The following is a 17,664-nucleotide window of genomic DNA, read 5'->3' as shown; positions in this document are numbered from 1 at the left end:
CTAACAGTAATAGCTTTGAGTTAATAGTCTTATTATTCACAAAACTAGTGTGACCTTTTGAGACCTGAAAACACCTACAGGAGGAATTTTTAAATGGTCCCAAAACGTGTGGAGACTCTTATCAGTTGTTATCTTTGTGTGGGACACTTTTCTTAGTTCTGAGCACAATCTCGACATCTGATCAGATACAACCAGCAGCAGTGTGTGTCTAAACTCTGCTTTTCACCTCCTCGCTCCTGTGTGTGCTCATCTGACAGAGCCTAAGGACACACTGCTCCTTTGGTCAGAAAATTCAGCTCATAGGAATAGGACGAGACACAATTTTCACAAGAAGACACATGAGACTGGGTCCACAAGAACGAGACAAGACAAGTTTTAACATCATTCCTAATATATACATTTCACGATTCAATTTCCAATTTTGGCCTCATAATTTTTTTTTATTTATTTGATTTCATATTTTTGTTTCCATTCTAGTACTGCTGTTTTGATTTCGAGATGTAACTCACCAACATGATTTTATCCAATCCAAATGTAAACACATGGAAAATTTGCACGATCTTGTGGCAATTTTGTCTCACGAGATCTTGTAGCACAACATCTTGTCCCATCTCTAGCAGCTAAATGTATTAAGTGTATTGCAGGGACATATTAGCAACTGTGAAGAGGTTCAATCTCACGTCTCAAACTTAACTCCGAGTTGCATTTTTTTTTTTCATGGTTTGGATGTTTCCTGTGACTTAAACTCCGGTGCGACTTATATATTAAAATGTTCACACTGACAGCGGTGAGAGGTTCTAGTCTTGTGTGTGAGTATCTGCTGCTCCTGTTCCTCCTGTACCACTGTCACTTCACTCTACTGCGCATGTCTCCTGCAGAAAGAGCCTCTGTTCTGTCTGTATCATGTCAGTCGATCGCAACATTACTTCTGCACCACTGAAAATTTTAAATTTAAACAAACTTTTAAAGACGACTGAGAAGACTGAACACAAATGCCCCCAAAAAGAAAATCATATTTTGCAGATTACAAACTGCAAGTAACGAAATCTGCAGCTGAAAACGATAATCAAGACTCAGAAAGAAAGTTTGGAGTGAGAGAGAAACTTGTGACACAGGGAGGATGCACCATGAAACTTTCCTGAAGTCACTGGATGGATGGACAAAGTCTGGACTTCAGTGACACAGAAACCATCCTGTCGGGATTCAGAAAGACCTGAATAATTCTAACTGGAACTGATGCTGAGTCTGACGACAGCGACACAGAAGAGGAAGTGGCGCTCTGTTTACCTCCGGAGGTCGAGGCCGAGTTGTTCAGAAGTGACACAGAGGATGAAGAATTGAATGGACTGAGTGATTTGGAGTGAGATGGAGAGTTTGGTAAACTTGTTCTGTTCTGTTAATTAATTCGTTCATTCATTAATCATTGCATTTATATAGCACCTTTCAAGATACCCAAAGCCCTTTACAGTGCATTATTCATTCACTCAACACTGTATTGTAGCCACAGTTGCCCTACATTTTTTATTCTTCATTGTGCATTTTTTGTGTGGTGCGACTTATACTCCAGAGTGACTTATAGTCCGGAAAATACAGTACACATAACCACAACGTGCACATGCTTCATGGGAATTGTCTCACCCTTCACAGTAGTCTATCTTGTCATAAATGCTACAGGATAAAACTTGTGTCCAGATGTCCTGATAAAGACTTAAATCTGTAGAGTTTGTTCTGTTCTGAAGCACAGACTGGAGCCTCTTGTTTGTGAGGGCTCTGTCTGAGCAGGGGACGTAAATCCATGAAAACATTTGGATTATATTGGCTTATAATATTGAGCTGCGGCTTTGTACACCTAAATAAATGTAATGAAATACAGTCAATTACACAGTTTGTCCAAAAGCTCCCTGACGACCACAGACCCCCTGATACACATAATACCACAGTCACAATGTTCAGTCCAGACGCCAACAGAAATCATCAGCTACAAAGAACAAAAATTAAATTTTTTTCTCTTCCGAACCAGGTGTTCTTATTTGATAACCACAATCTGGCCTATCTAGACAAAACAAACACACTGTATCTCTAAGTTGCAGAAAGTGGTGTTCCTGGCGTAGTTTCCCATGAAATATAAAAGAAGAACATATCGTGGGAGGATTCAGTTTTCTGTTATGCAACATTCTGAGGATTTTTTTTCCATCCACTTACATAATATTTTGTTTTACATTGTGAATCATTATGGCAACAGTTCTAATTTACCAGTTTACCATCTTAGATTTCTCTTGACCATGAAATCAGATCTGGAGATGAGTCAATGTTCGCCCACTGCTCCTGGCAGGTTGTCCCAATAGAACTATAATCAAATCTAGAAGATGAACCCAAGATGGTGATGACGGTGATTTTCTCTTCTGCATTTACTTCCTCAATACGGGTGAGCTCCTCCCACCTGTGTGACGTCTGTAACGTGCACGGCGTAGAGCGTTTGGACCAATCAGAGTGAGAGCTGCTAGAGTGGAGCGAGTGCAGGCTCAGAGCGGAGCTAGGCTCAACTAACTTTGAGGTGCTTTGAGGACTTAAACATTTAAAAAAGTTTCTGTTGTGAAAATAGAAAAGAATCCCACCAAATCCGACCTTTGTGAACACTGTGGATGCCCTGTCAAAACACGGGCAGTTTGAACTCATAAAATCTGCATTACACTTCTATGGGAAAATTCTTTCTGGGCCCAAGCTCCCGGGAACCGCAGTACCTAGAGCGGCCACTAGTCGGTCTGGAGCTGTGACAGAGACAGGACAGAGGGACACCCTGCTCCGTGCACTCGGGGTTCTCTCTCTATCTCTCTCTCAAGTCCAAGATTAGTTCTGGTTTAGACCTGGTTTAGTCCTGTTTTAGTCCTAGGTCAGTCCTGGTTTAGTCCTCCTGCTTCAGTTCTGGGTTCAGTCTTGAATTCAGTCCTGTTTCATTCCTCCTTGTCCAGTCCTGGGCCCAGTCCTGGTTTAGTCCTGGTTTAGTCCTCCTTGTCCAGTCCTGGTTCAGTCCTGGGTCCAGTCCTGGTTTAGTCCTGGTTTAGTCCTGGTTTCAGTCCTGGTTTAGTCCTGTTTCAGTCCTGGTTTAGTCCTCCTGGTTCAGTCCTGGTCCAGTCCTGGTTCAGTCCTGCTTTAGTTCTGTTTCAGTCCTGGTTCAGTCCTCCTGTTCGGTCCTGGGTCCAGTCCTGGTTTAGTCCTGGTTCAGTCCTGCTTTAGTCCTGTTTCAGTCCTGGTTTAGTCCTCCTGGTTCAGTCCTAGTTCAGTCCTGGTTCAGTCCTCCTGGTCCAGTCCTGGTTCAGTCCTCTTGTTCAGTCCTGGTTCAGTCCTGGTTTAGTCCTCCTGGTTCAGTCCTGGTCCAGACCTGATCCAGTCCTGGTCCAGTCCTGGTCCAGTTCGTACACGGCGCAAAAGTCCGGCATCTACGCTCGCGGATACTGTAAAAAAAAAAAAACTCATTCAGTGACTCTTTAGACCATGGACGCCCAGTACCAAGATGGCGGCGGTATTAGTGCACGCCGAGAGCCTGAACGCGACATCTACCGTTCTCTATCTGTTTTGTGTCGCTCGATCCGGCCCTAACCCCCCCCGTGTGTGTGTGTTTTCTCTGCAGGAGTGATCAGCACGCACGCAGCTTTGGATCGAGAGGAGAAGCCTGAGCACACCATCGAGGTGAGACACGACTCTTACGTTTGCCGTCGCAATAACGCTGGCGACAACTAGCATGCTAAGGCGTACTTCCTGATTCTCAGACAATAACGCGCTTTATAATTAGATGAAGAGTCAAACAAATCAAATACATGCTCTTTAATGTTAAATGCCTAATAAACATTTTAAAGTATTCAAGATTTCAACGCATAAATAATAAAATAATAATAAAACTTTTACTGTGCATTTTTGATTACGTTTTAAGCTTGTTTGTTCTTCTGAAAGTGAAAAGATTAAAGGTTTTAATTTCCCTCCGTTTAAAGTTGCGGGATAATAAAATACTGTACTAAAAAATAAATGAGGATTATTTTATGCAAGAGGCACATAAATGGCTTAACGTTGTGTTATTGTGTGCTGAATTTTTTCATAATTTACACACAAATTCTTGCTAATATGGTGCTTAAATGGGCAATAGTGGACTGAGAAATGACAAAATGGGAACAATAATATGGTAAATTAAAGAAAAGTACCGTAAATTCCAGACTATAAGCCGCTACTTTTTTCTCACACTTTGAACCCTGCGGCGAAAAAAACGATGCAGCGAATATGTGGACGGATTCTTTGTTTGGCACATTGTCCATTCATATAAACGGTCTATGGTTTGACAACACAGAGGATACACACAGTCTGAGTGCAGAAAACACCACTGTCTGTGCCCTTACACATGGATCTAGAGTTCACATGAAGTTGCTACACAAGCTCGCGATATTGTCAGTGCACTCAAATAGTTTATCGCAATGTGATCGAATAAGTTATGATGTTAAATGGACATTAGTGAGGGCGATACGTCTTACCCGTGTGTGTAAATGACGAGAAGAAACGTCTCAAACTTCAGTAGCCGGACATCCACTCACACCTGATTGACAGAACTAAACCCCGCCCCCGAGAGAGTCTGAAATCTGCTGAAATCCTGCAAGACACTGACATGATACAGACAGAACAGATACTCTTTCTGCAGGAGACATGAGCAGTAGCGTGCGGGGAGAGACGGCGGTGATGAGGAAGATTCTGTTTGATTGTGTTTTGAACAGTTATTTAGCGTTTCATACACACACCCTCCTCATGGAAAACACACGAAGAAATGCAGATGATGCAGCTTTTAAGGCTACGTTCAGACTGCAGGGCTTAACGCTCAATTCGCATTTTTTTGTGAAATCCGATGTTTTTGCGAGGTCGTTCACATTTCCAGTTAAATGCGCCTTGAGTGTGATCTCCAGTGTGAACATTAAACGGCCCGAAAGTGTCCCGCATGTGCACTGGAGGACACAATGACGTCAACCGCAGCGAGCGTGCTCTGTGTTTACGGAAGTTGTCCAAACATGGACATGAGCATTGAGCACCTGGAGATTTTAAAGTTCCTCTCGTACTGGAGCCAGAACATGAACAACTTACTTGTTTTAAGGAGATAGAGAAGGAGAAGGACGAGGTTTTTGGCCGTGGTGTTTTGTGGGACAGTTCGTTGAAAGGAACGTGTGGATGTGGAGACGGTAGCCAAGAGTGGTGAGTGGCGATGTGCTTCACTTCAGTGACACGGAGTTCATTAACAATTTTTGCCTACTTCAGTGCAGAATAGTGACGTTTGTGGCTTGTTGATAACGTGTAGGTCGGATGAATGCGCTTTGGCCGTAAAAACTGAAGTCACATGTCAAAAGATCAGATATGTATCAGTTTCAGGAGCACATATCCAAGTGTCTTGGGTCACATTTGAAAAAAATCGGATCTGTGTCGTTCAGACTGTCATTAAGACGGCCCTTGAAAACGTTCCTCAAGACATGGACACCTGTGGCTTATATTCAGGTGCGGCCTATATATGTACAGTTTAAAAAAATTTGTTAAAATTTTGTTGATGCGGTCTGGAATTTACGGTAATAACATTTTGAAGATTTAATTCAAATAATAGTCTTGGATTTAAAGGGCAGTTATGACATGGTATAGAATCAGCAGCAATGAAGTCCATCCTCAACTATAAGAATGAAATCTACTTTTATTTAAACATGTTTGGGGGTGTTCTGCGTGTATGTCTATGGTGGAGTGTTCAGCCATTTCAGTGCGCTCATTAGCAAACATAGCCCAAGAAAAGTTTCAAAATTATCTGAAAACTCAAGAAAAAATACAAAATGGATTAAACAACACATTTTAAGGAGCCTGTGATCAATATGAAAGTTCATGGTCCTGTTTGGGTGTTTGATTTTTCTGATTTTTCAGACTGACTATCTGAATAATAATAATAATAATAATAATTAGCATCATCATCATCATCCAAACAGTCCTATAAAGCTCTTTTCCAGACTAAAATTGCTTTACAATTTGGTGCATTATTGACTGATTGATTGATAGGTTTTTATTTCGACTTTGTGCCAAGGGAGAAACAATAATCATGCATACTACATATACATTGTAAACAACAGAAAAGCACAATTCTCGAAAAGGAGTGGGAAAAAGAAAAACTTATATTTTAACTTTAAAAATATTTAAATATAAATTACATACAATGCATACTTAATAATATTTTAACTCATTGTCTTTTTTTTATATTGTACTGTATTATGTTTTACAGTTACTTTTTTCATTTTATTGTTTATGTATTATTATTATTATTATTATTATTATTATTATTATTATTATTATTATTATTATTATAGATCACCCAGTGTTGTCACTCACCCTTATACCAAGAAAGCAAAGACTCTTTATACTTTCTTTTGAAGCTGTGAATATTTGGGTGCTGCTTCAGGTTTTCTCCCAACTCATTCCACAAGTTTGACCAAACACAGATACACACATGCTTTTCCTGGTGGTTGTTATCTCCACACCAGCCACAGCCGCCCTGGGACAGACTGACGAGATCTGGCACACACCACTTTCACACTTGGCAATGTAGATGAAGTGTCTTGCCGAAGGACACAGTTTGTTTTGGGGTTTTTTTTACCACTGGCACTCCACCGTGGCTCCTGATTTTCCCAACAGTCTCCCATCCAAGTACCAACCAGGCCCAGCCTTGCTTAGCTTCTGAGATCTGACGGGATCAGGGTTTGACAAAGAGAAGGCAGGAGGTCTGAACAGTGCATATTAGGACCACTTTAATACCCACTTTATGCTAATATTTACTTTTCTGTTTCTCTCGTCCAGGTGATAGTGTCTGATAACGGCTCTCCTCCTCTGAGATCCACCGCCTCCGTCGTGATCCGGGTTTTGGACGTGAACGACAATCGGCCCAAATTCACGGATAAACTGTTCCACGTGAAGCTCCCGTCGCAGAGGCAGACGGCGGGTAAACAGGAAGTGTGTCGTCTGGTTGCCCGTGACGACGACGAGGGTCAGAACGCGGCGGTGACGTACAGGCTGCAGGGCGACTTCGGCGAGAGCTTCGACATAAACTCAGAGACCGGAGACGTTATGGTCCACGGAGACTTCGTGCCGGGGAACTACAGCATCCTCACCGTGAGTATTTTGGTAGCGCGCTCAGATCCACTGACCCGCAGGTTGGTGGCTCTATTCCAGCTCCCACAGATAAATACTGCCATGGTGTCCTTGGGCAAGACACTTAATTCACCTCGCCTCTAGTGTTTGATTACATGTGTGTGAATGGGTGAGTGGTTCCTTGATGTTTGAAGGTAGAAAAGCGCTGTATAAAAATGTGATCATTTATCATTTACTCCTATTGACTTTAGAACACATCATCAATTTAACATGAACCATTAACAACAACATATTTTGCTTTTTTAAACCAAATTTAATAAAAACTGGTCCACTGACTAATTGTTCAAAACTTTAGAACTGGTGCCCATTGACTGTCCAATTGTAATTTCATCACAGCAAGCAGCAGATTTTCATTTATTGTATTTTTCGGACTATAAGGCGCACTTAAAATTCTTAAAATTCTCAATAATCGTCAGTGCGCCTTATAATCCGGTGCCTTATGTATTAATTCTGGTTGTGCTTACTGACCTCGAACTGATTTTATGTGGTACAAGGCACTCAAAAATCTGTCAAAATGTTTTAGTACGACTTTGATAAACTACGAAGCCGCACCACTTGATGGATTGTCGGAGAATTACGACTCCTGTAGTCAGGAGCCTCACAGATAAAGTCCAACAGAAGCTGAACCACATCAGCGCACAAGGAGTGAGCTGTTTTCTCAGCACTTAAAGGTTGTATAGAGGATTTTCCAAGGAACGAGAAATCCAGCGACTGTTTGTCCTTTTTCAAATGTTGCGCATGCGTGAAACCACCCCCCTCCCCTACAGCTCCTACGTAGAAACGCCTTCTCCCGCCTCCTCTTTACGCCAGAAACAGGTTTGTTTACAGCCGGTGCGCTGCACATGACTTGTAAACAACTAACTACAGTGTTGGTTAGGCAAGGCGGAGAAGTGAGGAGCGGGGGGAGCGGGTGTGCGGACATTTCGTTCGCGGACGAGAAGTGAGGAGCAGGGAGAAGAGCGGAGCAGGGAGAGAGGAGAGGAGAGAGGAGAGGGGAGCGGTGTGCAGAGATTCCGTGCCCGGAGAAGTGAGGAGCAGGGGGAAGAGCGGAACGGGCAGCGGGGAGAGGAGCAGTAAAGGAGAGCAGAGAAGAGTGCGCGGAGATTCCGTGCGAATGAACTAGCTACAACACGCAGCAGCAAGCGGACTCTTTCTTTGCCTTGAAAATTACGTTTTCAGACATAGGATATCGCTTTCGTGTCCTGAAAAACGCTTGACTAGCTCTTGGAAATAAAGTACGTTTTCATAATAAGCAGAAGTGACCTGTCCAGGAGTAATTTGGCGACCAGTGCGTCAGTCTTTAGACCCTGCGTCTGCTTCAGTTGCGCCATCGCTGGAATGAATCTTCAAGAATCACCTTAGTTTGGCTTCGCTGCTTTTCCCCTTGTCTTCTTCTTTCAGCGACCTCAAAAACGGACTTTCTTTTGCGGCTAACTGCTCCTGGATTCTTGTCGCCATTGCAACAAACTTTGTGCGAACTGCGAGGAAGATATAGGTCAAAAAAAGCCGCTAAGAACTGTTGCGTTGGTGGAGTAAACAGCGTCTGTGCGGCTTGCGTCTGTGGACTGCGTGACAGGCGTACGTAAACCACGTACCGGCGGCGCGCAGGCAAGTCAGTTACGCTAGAAACGTAGGGAGATTGATTGACAGCCTGTCAGCTCACAGATAACGAGGCAGTGTCGTTATCTATTGGCAAATGTTTAGCCCCACCACGTCCAGAGTTGATGAATTTTTATTCTCTTTTTTTTGGTCATCATAATTACAAGGCTACTGCACCTCTATAATGCTGTCATTGACAACTTGAAAAAAAAAAAAAAAATCCTCCATACAACCTTTAAGTCCTTCCATCATAGAAACCCAGTGTATGAAGAAAGAAACAAACAAACCCAGCTATTTTTAAATCGCTCAAATTCTCATCTTTCAGCGTGAGTCATTGGTTACTTGTAAAGAAGTGTTATTTGTATGGAGGAGGTGAGGCCTAACGGTTTGAGCCAAAGACGCCAAATTAGCCGTGGCTAATCCTCTCAAAGCGCCGCTGCAGCACCTGTCCCCAGCACACGCAGGTCCACCGGGTCTTTGTGAAGCAGACAAATGACTCCTGAGAAAGACGTTAGAAGGACTCAGATCTGATCAAAACGTGGAATCTGTTTGCAGTCTTTCTTTGTACGGACACGTCATACATATCGGATTCACACCTGGTTTAGAAATATGTCCAGGTTAAGTAAATAGTGTCTTTTCAGTGTGCAACAAATGGTAACAAAGGTGCTCTAGACCTGGTTTAGTTCTGAGTTAGACCTGGTTTAGGCTTGTTTAAGGGTTGGTTGTGTGCAGCTGTTATGGTGTGTTTCCAGTCTGCAGTGATCAGAAGGTTGTCCTGTTTAGTCCTGGTTTAGTCCTGGTTTAGACCTGGTTTAGACCTGATTTAGTCCTGGTTAATTCCTGGTTTAGACCTGGGTTAGATCTGGTTTAGTCCTGGTTTAGTCCTGGTTTAGACCTGGTTTAGACCTGGGTTAGACCTGGTTTAGTCCTGGTTAAATCCTGGTTTAGTCCTGGTTTAGACCTGGTTAAGTCCTGGTTTAATCCTGGTTTAGACTTTGTTTTGTCATTGTAGAGCAGGGGTGCTCAATACGTCGATCGTGATCTACGAGTCGATCGCCAAGGTCGTGTGGGTAGATCGCCGTGTCTCGTCTCAGACTCACGTTTGGACTCGGTCTTGTCTCTCACTCAAGGTCTGACACTCAACAAGTGTGATCATATTTCATTACGGCCGCTGCTGTTGGTAATAAACTTGTAGCGGGTGCAGGAGCGTGTGGGGCGTCTCAGTGCAGCCTGTGCGCTCATTTGAAACCCGCGGAGACTCTACGGCACATCACAAACACACACGCTCCCTATGCACGGCTCGTCTGCAACAGCGTGTGCCCTCGTGTACCAGCGTGCATCACAGGGCAGGTTCAACTTCCTAAACATCCTACCTGTCCATCTGCCTCACGTCAGCACGCCGCCCCTCGCCTTTTCACGCTCTCGCTCCTTCCTGCGTACAGCGAACACAAGCCCCTCCCACAGTGCGGCTGATTAGAAGAGCAAGACCAAACGTGAAGCAAAAACCAGTCTAAATTTGTGTTCCAGTGTTGGCACAAAGCAGGTCTACAGCATAGAGCGGATCTACAGAACAGACCTACTGCCACATTTGGCTGAAGTTTGTCTAACAAAAGTGCACAAATGCATCTGTGTTTGTCACGATGTGCGTTTGGTTTGGTAAATGTGCAGAGGCTGGTAAATATCACTGCAAAACCAGAAAAGAATGCAACTCCAGTTTAGAACTTTAAAAAACAGGTTTAAAAATCTTACCTACTTCCTTCACTTTTTTCACAGTTTTGTGTAAAGTGCCAGAGGAAGTTCTCTTAAAGAAGAGGTTCTCAAACTGTGGGTGAGGGTCCAAAAAAGGGGCACAGAGTGTTTCAGTGCAGTTTACTTGGCTTTGTATTAGGTAGATCATTTTGACTTGGGTCATTTTGTAAGTAGCTCACATGCTGAAAAAGTGTGAGCAGCCTTGTTGTAGAGCATCTTGTTTTCAGTCTACATTTGTCTTTCTTCATGAATTTCGACTTGCCTCGTGTCTGAGTCTTAAAATTCGGTCAGTTAAGCGCATCATCCAACCCATGTACAAATGACAACAATTCAGATGTCTGTCCTCAAATATTTCAGCCTTCATTTTCATTTTCCTGCCTGGACTTCATTCTTAAACCTCCATATACACCTGTTTATCCTTGAGTGTGTGTGTGTGATGGTGTCTCGCCTGCCTCTGAGCTCCTGTCTCAAAGTGTCCCCGTGTGTGTGGTCGAAACTTCGTCATTACCTCTGATGGCCTGTCATCTCTGCTCCTGTCTGCTCCTGTCTGCTCCTGTCTGCTCACATAAATCACTGATCACTGAGCTAATGGAAAGTCACTCTACTGGATAACAAGCCTGTCCACAAACATGTTTACGTCTCCTATGACATTTTAAAGGCTGCTGCACTTTTTACGCTATTTTCTGATCTGTTCTGATGTGTTCTAATGCTGTTTCCTCGTCACAAACAGACCTGGAGTTTTTGTTTTGTTTTTCATTCACACAACATTTAACACACACCGAGTTCTTCTCTCGGACAGAACACACTCTTTTCCACCTTGTCATGTTATCTAGTAATACAGGAAGTGCTCCACAGTGTTTGTAAAGGTCCTATATTACACCAAACGGACTCCTGTGAGCTTTAAACCATGTTATAATGTTGTTACATCCTCAAAAACAGACCTGGAGTTGTGTTTTGTTTCATTCACACATTGAATAACCCTTTCTTATTAGCGTATTTTTCGGACTATAAGGCGCAGTATCAATCTATTTTCATACATAAGGTGCACTGGATTATAAGGTGCATTAAAGGTTGTATGGAGGATTTTTTTTTGTTTCAAATTATCAATGAAAGTTTAAAATATCATTACAGAGACGCAGCAGCCTTGTAATTATGATGACCAAAAAAAAAAGAATGAAAATCTATCAACTGTGGACGTAGTGAGGCCAGATAAACATCAGCCAATAGACAACAGGGGCTACCTCATTTTCTATTGGCTGTTAGGTTGTCAATCAAACTCCCTACGTTTCTAGTGTAACTGACTCACCGGCGCGCGGGGATTACGGGGTTTATGCAGCGATTCTTACAGGCTTTTTCAAACTGTCGCTTCCTCACAATTCGCACAAAGTTTGTTGCGATTGCGGACGAGAATCTAAGACCAGTTTACCGCAGTTTTGAGGTCGCTGAAAGAAGAAGAGAAGGGGAAAAGGAGCGAAGAAAAACTGAGGTGATTCTTGGAGATTCCTTCCAGCGATGGCGCGACTGAAGAGGACAAAGGGTCTAAAAACAAACAGCTGATCACTAAAATATTTCTCGACAGGTCACTTCAACAGTAATTCTGAACACTTCTGGTATTACCACATGACATCACAAGGTGGAACAGGGTGTTTTCTGTTTGAGAGAAGAACTCCACCTCAGTATACAGAGTTTGTGTGTTAAACATGTGTGAATGAAACTAAACACAACTAACTCTAGGTGTGTTTGTGACGAGGAAACAACATTAGAACAAAGATCAGACCTGCCAGTCTTTTTTCTCAAAGGTTTCATGTTTTAGAAAGTTATTAATTCCTCCATGTAAACAGTTGTGCGTCCTAACTCCTCATGCTTTATGTGGGCAGTTCTATAAGTAGATTAAAATATATGTATGTGGTTTAGCTTGTCCTTCATCCTTCATGTTGATTTAAATCCTAATTAATCAAAAGGGCTCCTCCCTGTCACATGTCGCCCATGTCACCTTGCCTCTGTCTCACCTCACGCACCTCTAAATTTAATCTCTATGTTAATTCTTCCAGATTAAAGCCACAGACCAGGGCAAACCAGCACGATCCAGCACGGCACGCTTAGACATCGAGTGGATATCGCTCCCGCCCCCTGTCTCCGAGCCTATCACGTTTGAGGAGCCGCGGTTCAACTTCGCCATCATGGAAACCGAACCCGTCAATCACCTGGTGGGCATCATCGTCACGGAAACGCAGCGACAGTGGTGGTTCGATATCGTAGGTAAGGGCGAGGTGTCATTAAAGATTAAAGATCTATGGCAGGATGTTCAGCAGTTACCACGGTGACACATGCACGCATTCACAAACACAGACTCATATGTTTCTTTAGGTTGTTAGAAAACTCAAGAAAAAATACAAAATAGATTTTCAACAAAAGTAGGGTAACCACATTTTCAAAATCAAAAACTGGGACACCCCTGGTTTGTTGTGGTTGGTAATAATGAAATTGTAAAACTGTGAAATAAGTGTGTACTGCACTCGGCCCATTCGTGACTAACATGTGTCAGTATAGTCATATTTTCTTTGTGTTTTGGTCGTTTTTAAGCAGCTTTCCTGTATTTTACCTAAACAAATGACAATTGCCACATTTACATGAGAGCTTTAGTTCCAAATAAAAATAATTAAATTCTGAATAAAAATGAAATCTAATGTATGTGTAAACACTTAATTCCTAATGAAAATGATTATTTGGAATTAAGCTTAATTCTGAAGTAAGTGGGTGGTTTATTCCGATTTTAAAGCCAAATTAATTTATTTCTCGATCATGTAAATGTTTATTCTTGTTAAAAATAATTGCGGTCGTTCTGTGTCGGCCTTCTGACGTGATCCGGACGATCCGGCTCCACCAGTCCTGGCTTCGGACTTCCATCCACGTCTCTTTGGATTTGTGAGCAGGATGTGGGAGTGGGCTGAGGTAGAGCAGCCTCACACTCAGTTTGTCTTCTTCCTCCTTCTCCGACACTCTTCCCTTCTCCTCCTCAGCTGACAGATGTAAAGCGTGATGAGACAATTCTCCAGCTGCTGCGCAATTATCATCAGAATGACTGCGGAAAAAGTTTGGATCATGTTTGTGTCCGTGGCGTAACGACAAACTGAGATGACAGAAAAGCCGGTAGCAGCTGAAGTGTGTGTTTTCTTCCATTGTAAATATCGATGATGCTGACATAAATACGTTGGTGTCTCTGTCCAATCAGAACCCTTCCCTACCCCCGGACATTGAGCGGAATTAAATAAAGGCGATTTAAAGTGTTTTCCATGTAAATCATAATTCAGAATTATTATTTCCATGTAAACTCAAAGGAGAATAATTTTATTCTGAACTATTTAATTCAGAACAATTAATACGGAATTAAAAAAAAAAAAAACATCATGTAAAATGCCCAGTTTATGCCTCTCTTTACTGTTGGCAGGGATCAGATTGGTCAAATTTAGGGAAACCTGAGACATTTCTTGTACAAAACTGGGACAAATCAGTGATTTTGGATAAATCTGCAGGGACAGGGGACACTGGATTCAAAACTGAAACTGTCTCGGGTAAATAGAGACGTCTGGTCACATTAAACAAAAAGGTAATAGTGACTAACTGAACTGTTGTCTAAGTGTAATATAGAGTTTTTACCAATTTAAAGTAAATATTATATCTTTTGAACGGTGAAAAGTCCTCAAAATGTCACCTAGAACAGGAAGTTGAAACCCATGAATACATTTATATATAATATATATGTGGTGGCCCCGCTGAGATGTTGACATTTCCAGGTTGACAACGAGTTCAATATTCTATGATAGTATTTTTCCAGATACATACTTGAGTTTTTCATGTTTTAAAGTAAAATGTGCCCCAGTACAGAAAGATATATGGTAAAAACAACTCTCAAACGGAGACCATAGTGTGTGCTGTCTGCTCCTAATCGCAAATATAATCTTCGTTTTTTATCTTGCGTGAACCAGGAAGTAACGCTGGTGTGTTGTTAACATGCTAGTTGCACTATGACAGCAAACTCCGCTCTCTGGCAGCACGGTGGTTGAGTAGTTAGCACTCACAACGCCTCACAACAGGAACGGTTCCAGGTTCGATCTTTGACCTTTGATCTTTTGACACAGACTGATTCTAGAATTTAAATACAAAATCGATTTCATATTGTAAATATTAACATAGACAGTGATTTGTGCAGTTCCTTCACAGATCACACGTCTCACATTCAGACTGCACAAATCTCTCTGTCTATGCCAATATCAACATTATGAAATCAATTTTTTATTTTAATTCTAGAATCTAAAGTCTGAGTGAACAACTTACTTATGTTTTATTCATGACCATAATGTTAGTTTTGTTCAATAGTAATGCGTCGTCGTTGTTTGCCTTTAAGTTTTTCGTCTTTCTTCCCTTGATAATTGTGGATAAACTAGTGTTGTCAAGCGATTAAAAACATTGAGAGATTAATTAATTATGATCTGTAATTAATTCATCTAATTCATCTCTTATTTAATCTCACCTAAAAATTGCTGAGAAAAGCTTCAACTTGAGGTATTTTCATTTGAATTCATTATTACATTATTTTCATACTATCATTAACTTTTTATATAAGTATCATCATTATTACTATTACTAATCTGAATAAATAAACTCAACTTTACAACATATAAACCATGAACACTGGGCCACATCAGCCCGTTTGACATTAGAATGTGTTTAATGCAGCTTTGTGCAAGGCTCACAGAAACAAAACTAAAAACCGCATGGCTCATTTACATAAACTAAGCGGAGAAAAGAAAAAAAACATGCTCTTGTGCGCTGATGTGGTTCAGCTTCTACTAAAGGACAGGACTCAGTGGAATATAGATGTTCTCTCTGTGACAGAGGGTGTTGAATGGTGAAGGTGAGTCTGTTCTGTGTCTGTGTCACGATGTTTTCAGAGATCAGACATGTGCAGGTTTATCACAGATGCGGCGAGAACGGGAAGGGAGCGGAGCAGGACTGCACAGTGCGAGACTGTGTCCTAACAACACATAAAAACAGATTTTATAATAAGGCAACTCGCATACAGAAACAGTAAAGTTAGAGATTAAAAATGAGATTAACGCGATTAAAAAACATAATGCGCTAAATATGACTGTAATTAATTCATCACAATTAACGTGATAATTTGTTAGAATGTTTATCCTTTGTGGACCTTGTTGGTTGAAGATTTGGTGATGGAGCAGATTTATGAAGCTTGTGGAAAATACACGAGACATTTCCACAGATATTTTGCCATAGAAAAGCATTTACCGGGAGTTATGTTTACCCTACTTTGCGGCACTTTCGGCCATTGTGAAAAAGGTCTATTCTCAGACGTCGCCCTGAAGGAGGTTAAACTCCTGAAAGAGCGAGTGGTCAGGGCTCTCCATTATTTGTTGGGTCTTGCAAATCACCCTTCTGTTGTAGATGTTAACAATTTTACCTGCAGCTTTGACCAACCGAGCCTTCTTGTGACAGTAGCTACAGGTACATAATATTTACATTTACATGATAAAAGCTCACATAGTAGGTGTGGCAAATTTAACTCGAAAACATAGCTAGAATAATCAGATCAGTCAAATCCTTCTCAAATTCCGATCTGTTGTGATATCTTGTAGAGTACTGGTCTATAGTGTGGTCTGTGATATCGGCTCATACATCACAGTTTTGTGAAAGCTCCACTCTTCAGGACGCCTTTAGTTCTGCGGCTTATTGCCACTTAGAGCTGCGGTGCTGGAGTCCGGCTCTGATTGGAACGGTTCCAGAGTTTCATCCGTCTTTATGAAGCTGCTGAAGAGGAGAGCGTCGTTTGAAAAGGTCAGCAAACTCCAACAGCTATCAGAGGGAAGAGAGCAGAGGACAGGGCCGGAGAGAGAGAGCGAGAGAGAGGAGAGATGAAGAGGAATATACCTTAAAGTTCAGAATACAAAGAGGGTTCACTTTTGATATCTTACTTGAGATTGTATGTATTTATTTAAAGTGCATGTAACGGACTTACTGATGCCACCAAAACATAGGCTACGTTCAGACTGCAGGGTTTAATGCTCATTTCCGATTTTTTGTGTGAAATCCGATGTTTTTGCGAGGTCGTTCACATTTCCAATTAAATGTGACTTGTATATGACTCCAGTGTGAACAGTAAACAGACCGAAAGTGTCCCGCATGTGCACTGGAGACACGACGACGTCAACCGCAGCGAGCGTGCTCTGTGTTTACAGAAGTTGTCCAAACATGGACGCAGCATTGAGCACCTGGAGATTTTAAAGTTCCTCTCGTACCGGAGCCAGAACATGAACAACTTACTCGTTTTAAGGAGGAGATTGGGAAGGAGAAGGACGAGGTTTTTAGTCGTGGTGTTTTGTGGGACAGTCTGTTGAAAGGAACGTGTGGATGTGGAGACGTAGCCAAGAGTGGTGAGTGGTGATGTGCTTCACTTCAGTGACACGGAGTTCATTAACAATTTTCACCTACTTCAGCGCAGAATAGTGACGTTTGTTGCTTGTTGATAACGTGTAGTTTGGATGAATGCACTTTGGCCGTTCAGACTGAAGTCGCATGTCAAAAGATCAGATATGTATCGGTTTTAGGAGCACATATCCAAGTGGTCTGGGTCGTATTTGAAAAAATCTGATCTGTGTGGTTCAGACTGTCATTAAAAGATCAGATACAGGTCACACAGGGGCCAAAAAATCAGATTTGGGTCACTTCAGGCTGCAGTCTGAACGTAGTCTACCTCAGTCCACTCCCACATCCCACTCACAAATCCTAAGAGACGTGGATGAAAGTTCGAAGCCAGGACTGGTGGAGCCGGATCGTCCGGATCGTGTCAAAAGGACGACCCAACAAGTTATTATTTTTAAGAAGGGTAAATGGTTTCATGATCGAGGAATACATTAATTTGGCTTTAAAATCGGAATAAAACACCCACTTACCTTGGAATTAAGTTTATTTCCAAATAAGTCTTTTTAAAGCGGAATTAATTTTTATTCAGAATTCAATTCTTTTTATTCGGACTTAAAGCTCTTAACATGGCAAATGTCAGTGACTACTAGTGAGGGATTCTACTTCTTGTATTTT

The 17,664-nt window shown here is 41.9% G+C and overlaps 1 protein-coding gene across 1 annotated transcript in view; it reads left to right on the top strand.

The window, feature by feature from the left end:
• Nucleotides 1–17,664, top strand: part of fat2 (FAT atypical cadherin 2) — a 230,789-nt gene that overhangs the window by 42,028 nt on the left and 171,097 nt on the right. Inside the window, 3 exon segments of the mRNA XM_055158976.1 lie at nucleotides 3,629–3,687; nucleotides 6,853–7,164; nucleotides 12,603–12,810. Coding sequence (XP_055014951.1) covers nucleotides 3,629–3,687; nucleotides 6,853–7,164; nucleotides 12,603–12,810 — 579 coding nt within the window.

Source organism: Boleophthalmus pectinirostris, unplaced genomic scaffold (assembly GCF_026225935.1).
Source record: "Boleophthalmus pectinirostris isolate CB_2022bp ecotype Guang Dong unplaced genomic scaffold, ASM2622593v1 HiC_scaffold_23, whole genome shotgun sequence".
NCBI lineage: Eukaryota > Metazoa > Chordata > Actinopteri > Gobiiformes > Gobiidae > Boleophthalmus > Boleophthalmus pectinirostris.
The sequence above is the reverse complement of the archived record's forward strand: the minus strand, read 5'-3'. Positions and strand labels throughout refer to the sequence as shown.